Raw genomic sequence first — 9326 nt, forward strand, 5'->3', positions numbered from 1 at the left:
GGGAGGGAGAGGGGGAGAGAAGGGGAAGGAGAGGGGGAAGAGGAGGGAGAGGGAGAGAGAGATAGAGATAGAGAGAGAGGGGGAGAGGGAGAAGGAGAGAGGGAGAGAGGGAGAGGGAAAGGGAGAGAGGGAGAGAGGGAATGGCTGGACTTTTGAACCTCAAGGCCTACCCCCAGTAACACACCTCCTCCAACAAGGTCACATCTTCTAATTCTTCCCAACAGTTCCATCAACTGGGACCAAGCATTCAAATATATAAACCTATGAGGATCCTTCTCATTTAAACAACCACAGTATGAAGCATTAGATTCAAACACTGGTTCACAGGCCCCAGAGAAAATTGTCTTCAGAGAATGACAGTGTTTGAAGCATGGGGTGTGTTCATTTGTGTATACTAATCAAGATTATTCATTGCACAAAAGTTGCCAGTGTACTGGCTCTAGCTGAGGTCTAGCCAGTATTTTTCCTTCTAGTTAGTACTAGGCAGAAGAGATAAGGAAGGAGTTGGGTACTCCAGCAACATAACTGTCACATACCATCCTAGGCAAGATGACTGTGGTGGTTTGAATATGTTTGGCTGCTGGGAAGTGGCACTCTGAGGAGGTATGGCCTTGTTGGAGGAAGTGTGTCACTGAGGGGGGTGGGATTTGAGGTTTCCTCCTACACCTAGGCTCCACTCTGTGAGGAAAAGATCCTCCACTTGGGTTCTCTATGGAAGTGAGTCTTCTCCTGGTTGCCTTTGAAGCAAGATGAAGACACTCTTGGCTCCTCCAGTGCCATGTCTGCCTGAATGCTGCCATACTTCCCACCATGATGATAATGGGCTGAATCTATAAAACTGTAATCCAGCCCCAGTTAAATATTCACCTTTACAAGTGTTGCCTTGGTCATGGTATCTCTTCACAGCAATGGAAACCCTCACTAAGACAATAACAATGGCCATCAATATGGACAAGATCTTTCCCCCTCATGTCTCTTCAGTTCTCATCAGATAGATACCAGGCATAGGCTGACACATAGTAAGGGCCCAATCTGAGTGAATGTGTCTGGGTTTTTGTTCCAGAGCTGAGAGATGATGGTCAGGACTCACTGGTGGTGAGGCTGTGCGTTCCAGAGTACCACATTCTCCTCTGTCCCTATGGAGAGTACTCAAACTACAAATTCCCAGAGTGTGACATCAATAAACTGACCTTGATTCCATCAGTTCTGGTGGGGTTAGCTGAGCGCTGAAGCTTGTCCTCTATACTATAAACTTTCTATATGTTTCTATTTGGAGAAAGCATGGTATGGGCCTATAATAGTACAGGACACTTTTCCATAGGGAATCAGGCCAGGGGGAAATGTTTTCATATTTTGACTGTATAGGCAGGGTCTGCAGAGTATCACATACAGAAATGTTGCTTTCTCAACCTTTCCTATGAATGTCACTATCCCACTTCCTAGGGACTTGTGTCTTCTCTGTGATATGTCTGTACAGGGTACATCAGGGGTCTGGGACTGGGTGACTGCCTAAGGGATGGTTTAACTTCATCTGTAGCAGCCTGTTCCAGCCCACCTCCCAAATGTCCCTAAGCCTAGATTCTATGTGAGTTTCCATGGGGGTAAATAGTGACAGATGAACCCAGGGTTCTGAAAAGAGGGCCTCAGGGATGTTCCTTCTCTGTCTGCATGGCGCTCACATCCTTAATTATTCTACCTCATGAGCAAGAGAAGGGTTATGAAGAAGCCGGGATGGTTATGCTAAAGGCAAGGCCTGGATCCAGTGGACCCAGGGGAGGGTAACCCAGTTACTCGTGAACCCCAGCCCTATACCTGCCTCAGCATGACCACAGACCTGTGACGGTGGCCTGGCCATCTTGTTCCAACTGTCTCAATGACCATTGCTGCATGAGAAGCTAAACGACTTCATGGCTCAGTAGAGTGCTTGCTGTGTATGCATGGGGACCTGAGTTTGATTTCTAATACCCACAAGAAAAATGAGGCACAGTGGGATGTACTTATGATCCTAGCATTAGAGAGGCAGAGAAAGGATGGTCCCAGGGACTCTTGGCTGTCAGATTCAGTCAATTGGTAAGCTCCAGGTTCAATAAGAGACTCTGTCTAGAAAAAGAAAAGGTGGGGAAGTAATTGAGGGAGACACCTAACACTGACCCTTGACCTTCACATGTACACCCTACACACACACACGCTCGAGCACACACACACACACACTTGTGTATGTATTTACTTATCCGTTCATCTGTTGGCAGATGACTTGGGTCATGTCTATGTTTTTGCCACTGAGAGTAGATTTTAAAAAATTTTTAAGATAACATTTACTTATTGTATGTTTGGGCATGTGTGCCATGGTATGTGTGGAAGTCATAGGACAGTCACAGAATCAGTTTTCTCCTTCTGTCTACTATGTGGGTCTCAGGGATTAAACTGAAGTTCATACTTGGCTACAAGTACCTTCACTCACTGAGCCATCCTGCCAGCTCTCCTTCTGTCTACTATGTGGGTCTCAGGGATTAAATTGAAGTTCATACTTGGCTGCAAGCACCTTCACTCACTGAGCCATCCTGCCAGCTCTTGTCATTATGCTTGCTGTTATGACAGAGTCTCCACTCACTTTTGGTGTTTGGTGTCCCAGATCTGGGCTGGAACCTTGGCTTGTCTGGGGTGTCGGGGGGGGGGTGGATAGTTCTGTGGGTCTCTCCATGTAAATACTATATGGGAGTCAGTTTAGACTTTCTCACAGCATAATGGCTGGGCTCTAGAAGTAAATGCTGCCAGAGAGCCCCTAGAAGCTGCATGGCTCTTTGAAACCAGCCTTAGAAGTAATTGGTGTCACTTCTCCAATGGTCTATTTGAATGTGGTTTGCATCCTGGTTAATCAGAAGCAGCAAGAGAATGGCCCACTCCTCTTCTTGGGGGAGAGGCAGTGCTGTACAGGACAGACCTGTGCAGAATGGGAAGAGGTGAGAGGGGCTGTTCATAGCCTCTGCAGGAGGGACAACTGAAGCATAGTGGCACTGAACTGAAATCATCCACTCAATTTAGGGGTTCATTCTGTGACATCCATCTAGTCTCTGCTTTGGAGTAATGTGGAACTCAGTACCTTCTGAAGAGCTGTTTCCAGTTGCATGTGGTTGGAAATGTCAGGAAATCCTTAGGATGCAAACTGCCTCTCCTGCAAGATCTCTCTTGGTTCTGGGTCAGCCTCCTGGTAAGTGAGGATGAGATAGGACGGAAGAAAGCTAAGTGCCAGCTGGGCCCAGAGGGTTCCCAACTATTCCAGGGGAAGCAAGCTCACGTTAGCCCCCTAGGATCTAGTCCAGATGCTGATAGAGATGGATTTCCCTGTCCCCAAAGTCCAGCGCCTCTGTCTGTGCTAGTTTCTCAGAATTCTCTTGTTTTCCTCTGGAATTCCCTAGTCCAAAGCAGAGATTCTGCCTTGCTGTGTGCTTGTTCCCAGCACCTCTAACTCCTGACACACAGTAGGCTCTCAATAAATAATTGTGGGTTTTGGTGTTTTTTAAGAATTAATTAATTTATTTTATGTATATGAGTACACTGTAGCTGTACAGATGGTTGTGAGCTTTCATGTGGTTGTTGGGAATTGAATTTTAGAATCTCAGCTCACTCTGGTCAATCCCGCTTGCTCAGGATTTATTTATATATTAATTATTATATATTTATTATTATAAGTAAGTACACTGCAGCTGTCTTCAGACGCACCAGAAGAAGGCATCAGATCTCATTACGGGTGGTTGTGAGCCACCATGTGGTTGCTGGAATTTGAACTCAAGACCTTCGGAAGAGCAGTCAGTACTCTTACCCACGGAGTCATCTTGCCAGCCCAGGTTTGTTTGTTTTTTATTCCTTTTAAATATAAGGTCTCACTAGCATCCCTGACTTCCCACCTTTCTGCCTCAGCCTTCTGAGTGTTAGGATTTCAAACCATCATGTCCCTTTCCCTCCCTGCTTGCCCATGCCTACCTGCCTACCTGTACATTGTCTGTCTGTCTGTCTGTCTGTCTGTCTGTCTGTCTGTCTCCTCTTGAGACCTTCCTTTTTTTCTTTCCCTCTTATTCCCACCCATCTAATCCTCCTCAGGATTCTTAAGATATCATTTGAATGTGACAAATGTGAAACCCTAGCACAACTTGGCTCATAAATGTATTCTTTTTTCCAGAAGTAACATCATACAAGATTGGCTCATATACATTTATAGTTAAGTAAAATTCCTAATTGTTTTTTCACTCCTCTGCTGTGCCAGGTCTCTCCCATGTGTCCAGGGATTTTGTTATCAGAACAGAACTGGTCCACTGGCCCAGAAAAGAGTGTTTAATATAAAAACTGGCTGGTCATGCTCAGCTACCTGGGAAACTGAGGCAGGAGGATTACTTGAACCTAGGAGTTTGAGGCCAGCATAGTGAAACTCTGTCTTGAGGATGGCACTTGAAGAGTGGGATCTAGGACTATGTCTGAAGTAGATGGTTGGTCAGCTTATTGGAAAAGAATATTCTCAGTGTAACACAAAGAAACACCCGAATAAAGCAAAATTAAGGAACATGGCAAGGCTGTCTGTCTGTCTGTCTGTCTGTCTGTCTCTCTTTTTTTGTAAAAATGATGTGCCATAACCCAAACTTGGCTAGCAAGTAGCACATATGTCTTATATTCACAAGGGGAAGCTTGGCTGTTCCTCATTGGCTGAGGTTCAAATTCATAATATACTCCTGATTGGCTAATTTGGAAAGCAACATGTGAATGAAAGGGAAGGAGAAAGGGGTGCTGGTCACTTGGGGGAGAAGTTCCAGGAAAGCAACAGGCCTTTGTGTAAACAAAATTTTTATGGTGGGGGAGATTAAAATATTTGCATAAAAGTTTTATAAGATGGGGGTCTGCTTAAAAGATTTGCATAAAAGTTTTATAAGCTAGAGGAGATTAAAGATTTGCATAAAACTTTTACAAGGTAGGGGATGTTGGCCCTCAGCACTAGTCATCTTTGGTAGAAAAAAAATCCCTTTTCTCATAAGCTTGTGCCTGGCTCCCTGCTAGGATGGCTTGGGGGATGGGCCAGGTGGCTAACTGCAGAAGTTGGGGTGACCACCACTCATTGTTGCCTTTCTTGCTTGGGAGAGGAACAAATCAGAGAGTGAAAAGAGCCATTTTAGAGGGGGTTCCATCACCCCTCTAAATCCGTCAGCAATCCATCACCTGGGCTAGATCTGGGAGCATCTAGATTCAGGAATGCAGCTGTTCAGACTTACTGTCTGGCAGGGTAGCGTGCAGGTGGGTCTTGCAGGAGAGGAATGTCTGCAGCCTTCTCTACTCTGTGATCCAGTGGTCTTATTTATTTTCATTTACAATGAAAAAAATCATTAATGGATGATAGATACATCCTCCTAAAATTGGCTTCTCCCCTGAACTCTTATATGAAGACTTTTTCAGCTTGCAAGAAAGAGAAATCAATCTAAATCAATTTTCATCAAGGTAGGGAATGTACTAGCTTACCTTCTAGGAAGGTTTCATATGGAGCAGGCTCTAGTACTGATGAGATGAGAAGACTAGACAGGCCACTGGGACCCGTCACCAATGGGTTCACTGCTGGTCTTCACTGGTGCTTGTGTAGCTTGGTTTCTTGCAGGCAGTAGCTGTGGCACCTGAAGCTATGGAAGTCATAGCCTCACAATACCCAATCCAAAAGGTCTGAAGAGGGGCTGATAGAGTGCTTGCCCAGCATGCAAGGGGCCCTGGCCTTGGACCTCATAAAACTGCATATGGTGACACGTGCCTGTGATCTCAGCTCTCTGGAGGTAGAGGCAGGAGGGCCAGAAGTTCAATGACAAAGCCAACAAAAGACGATAACAATAAAGTTTGAAGAGATTGAGAAGTGCTTCTTTCAGAATCAGTCTATGGAGTTGCATCAAAGTTCTATGATTTACTTTGCATGAGTCATGTGATTATCCCTGGGCCAATCATTTTGGCAGGAGGATGGGATAAAATGATTGACTAGGCCCAAGTCGTATGTCTTTTCCAGGGACTGGCTATTTCACCATTATGCCAGGATAAGAAATCCAATGAAACCAGGCATTGGCCTATGATCAGGCAGTAAGAGAATTGAAGCTATGCTGTCTTCTCTTAGGGGTCTACCTGGTATAGCATACACACTTCTCTCACCTACTTCTTCATTCTCCTGCTTGTACTTAAACACCAGCCTTCACTCCCCTCCTCAGTGTATATGTATATGGATCAAAATGGCTTCCCCAAACCCCAGATACTGCATGGATTTTAGGAATCCAACACTACCTGTGGCTGAGTTCATATTTAAGGAAGAGAGAATCTGATTGGCTGCAGAGATAGGCGCTATCTTTTTATTACTGTTATTGATTTTGTTCTGCTGGAGATGGAGAGATAGGTGTTTAATAAATGCCAGACTGGTCATCAGTGGTAAAGGATATTGTTACAGGGTTCAAACATGGCTTGAGAGGATCAGTTTCTAAGAAAAGAGGCTGAGGGTGGGGTAGGCATTGCAGAGCAAGAAGGTTTGCAAGTGCTAGGGAACTCAGAGGACTGTAACACTTTGTCTTGTCCTCAACTAGTTTCAAGCCTAATTTGACATTGACTGGGGACCAATGGTCATAGGGTATCAGAGGAAGGTAAGGCCCGTGACGACCATAGGCGGCAAGAATGATAGTGGCCTCCGGGGAACCAGAAAGGAAGGATATAGTTTTCTGCAGTTTGCAGTAGAGGGGTTCAGTACTGTCCTCCTTGTCTACTTAGATGACCCAGAATGGCCATCCCTCTGTGTCAGAATGCATGTATAAAGTATCAGCAGTTTTCATGACTTTTTGAAAGTCACATTAACTCCCTGCTAAAAAGCCAAGGATGGGGACATAAACAGAAACAACTCCCTCTCTCTCAAAGCTCCAAGGTTAAGAGCAGGCCAATAACCCTCTGCTTTTGGAGACTATAAACAAATACGTGAGGGCCTCCGGGCAAGGATTCTATTTTTATGTTGTAGTCCAGAAACGTTCTGGACTTGCCCAAGGCCTCAAATCTGGGATTGGAATGAAGCTGCTGGTTGCCAACCCCTGGATGGACCTGGCCAGTCTCTGTGTGAAAGGTGTGGGGGATTACCCCACCTTACAGAAGGAGTAAAGACCAGGCTTAGGGATGTGTGGCTCAAGCCAAATCCGGACAGGGGCCAGCATCTCCTCAGAAAAGGGGCTGAAGTTCCATCCAGCATGTCTTATCTGGACAGACATCCTTTCCTGCTAGAGGAAAAGAAAGATTTGTTTCTCTGCTGTTTCTTCTCTTTCAGACAGATCAGAATTCAGATACCATCCCCTCCCCCCAGGTAAGTTCAAGTGATGGCTGGGGGTAGGGTGCCTGATACTATGAAAGGGGCCTTTACCCAAGTCATACAGGGAGCTGGGGGTCTTGGGCCACCGGTCCCCAAGCACCTGGATTTAGATTTGGATACAGTTTCCAACACATAGTGGTTTGTATTCATTCTCAGGACCTGAAAGCTATAATTGCAAGTGCTATAAGCTCAAAGCCTTCATAGTCTTGTCACTACTGTGGTGTCTCCTCATGGTGTCAGCCACGGGCTGCCTCACTAAAATGTCAGGGGCCTAAACCTCACTTGACCTCAGAGAGGCCCCGAAGGCAAAAATCTCAAGAGGACAGAGGCCCCAGAGGAGGGGTCCTGAGGAAGGAAGAGAGGGCCTGGCAAGGAGGACAGAGGGGTTGGGCGGAAGAGGAGGGAGCCAGGGAGGCAGGCGAGGGCCATGGTGAGGGCCCCTTGTCAAGGTTCTATCTGCAGGATGATTGATGCGAGCCCGGGTTTTTCTGTCAGCCTGTCACGGCGCAGGAATGTTTAATGTTCTCATTATTGGTTACGCTGTTGTGTATATTTCTCTGTCAGCACCACGGACCCAGCTGAACTGGCAGAGCACTTCAAAGGCCTGCGGGTCATTCATCATCCCCATGACGCCCAGGCAAACGCTCAGCTTCAGCTCCGCGCCAGGGATTTGTTATGACTTGCAAGCAGGCTGACAGACAGGGCTATGGCAAGGAGGGGACAAGAGCTGCAGAGGGGCCCCTCCTATCCTTTTTTTGTCACTCTGGGGTCAGGGCCATGCCCTTGTGCCTCCAAGACCAGCTAGGGGTGACCCTTCAGCACACGTGTGCGTTGGGTCAAAAGTGCAGGCTAAACCCTCCTGAGGGGCTCCCTAGAGTACCCCAAATCTCTCCCTGCCCTCTTTCCTCTGGATATGTAATGGTACCCCCCAAAGTTACACTAAAGTTAGGTAGTGGTGGTGAAGGGAACCCAAACTTGCAGGGCCAGGGAGGGGTGGGGGTGGGGGGGCAGGGAGAGCCAGGAACATGGGAGCTTTGTTCCCTTTCCCAAGCCTGACATGATTAATCGTTTTCTTCTGATCTAATTTTGGAACATGAAAAACAGCACATTTGTCTTGAAGAAAAATGATGTGCCGAACTGCGCAGATGGAAATTTCGAGCAACGAGAAAGATTAAAGTGAAACCCCACTCCTTAGACCTAATCATGAGTTGTAGATTATTCTGTCGGCCCGGCCAGATGGTAGCTCTGATTCCACGGCCTTCTTATATTAATGAATACTAGACTGTTATATTTGACTTAGGTAAGTGAAATGTCTATCAGAGCTAATGGGCTGCCAGCCAGCATAACACATGTTGTACCGCTAAGGGTCCTTGCTGCATTTTTCATGTTTTATACTAATGTAGAACATTTTGTTTCCTACTGGTTTTCATCATTGTCACTGTTTGCTAAATATTTTCGCATGGAAAGGGTGGGGGAGGGAGGCAGAGTCAGGAGGAAAAAGAACCCCCCTCCCTCCAAACTTGTGTCCAAAGCTAATTTCCTCCCGTTGGGCTTGGCTATAACTCTGCAAGTAAAAACAGTCACCCGGAGCAATGCGTACAGGAACTCAATAGTAACGTGATTAAGTCCCTAGTCAAGGAGACTACACTCGACTCTATGTTAACAAACCTAATTATAGCCCTGTAGTGATAAATAGGGCCCAGGTCCTTGCTGCACATCTCCGAGGTCATGTTCAGAGAGCAGTTTGACCATCTCTCCTCTCTGGGGAGAGAACTGTCCTGGGGAGGTGTCCCGGGCCCGGCATAGCAGACAGGCTGTTCCTCTCTGACCCAGCTGTTTGGTCCCTGGGGAGGATGAGTAGATGTCAGGCAGTTTTCAGAGCAGAAGGTCTGAGGTGTGAGTAACTTTGGGCTTTCCTGCAGGAAATGGAAAATGTCATCCCTGCCTTCCACATCAATGACTCCAGGCAGGCCTC

At 46.5% G+C, this 9326-nt stretch overlaps 1 protein-coding gene across 1 annotated transcript in view; it reads left to right on the forward strand.

Moving 5' to 3' along the window:
• LOC116084382 overlaps positions 1-8552 on the forward strand; it is a 48049-nt gene extending 39497 nt beyond the window's left edge. Inside the window, exons 5-6 of the mRNA XM_031361354.1 lie at positions 7310-7345; positions 8456-8552. Of these exons, the coding sequence (XP_031217214.1) occupies positions 7310-7345; positions 8456-8531 (112 nt within the window). The 3' untranslated portion in view covers positions 8532-8552. The remainder of the gene's footprint in view (positions 1-7309; positions 7346-8455) is intronic.
• The last annotated feature ends 774 nt before the right edge of the window (positions 8553-9326 follow it).

The sequence above is a fragment of the Mastomys coucha genome, unplaced genomic scaffold, assembly GCF_008632895.1.
Source record: "Mastomys coucha isolate ucsf_1 unplaced genomic scaffold, UCSF_Mcou_1 pScaffold9, whole genome shotgun sequence".
Lineage (NCBI taxonomy): Eukaryota > Metazoa > Chordata > Mammalia > Rodentia > Muridae > Mastomys > Mastomys coucha.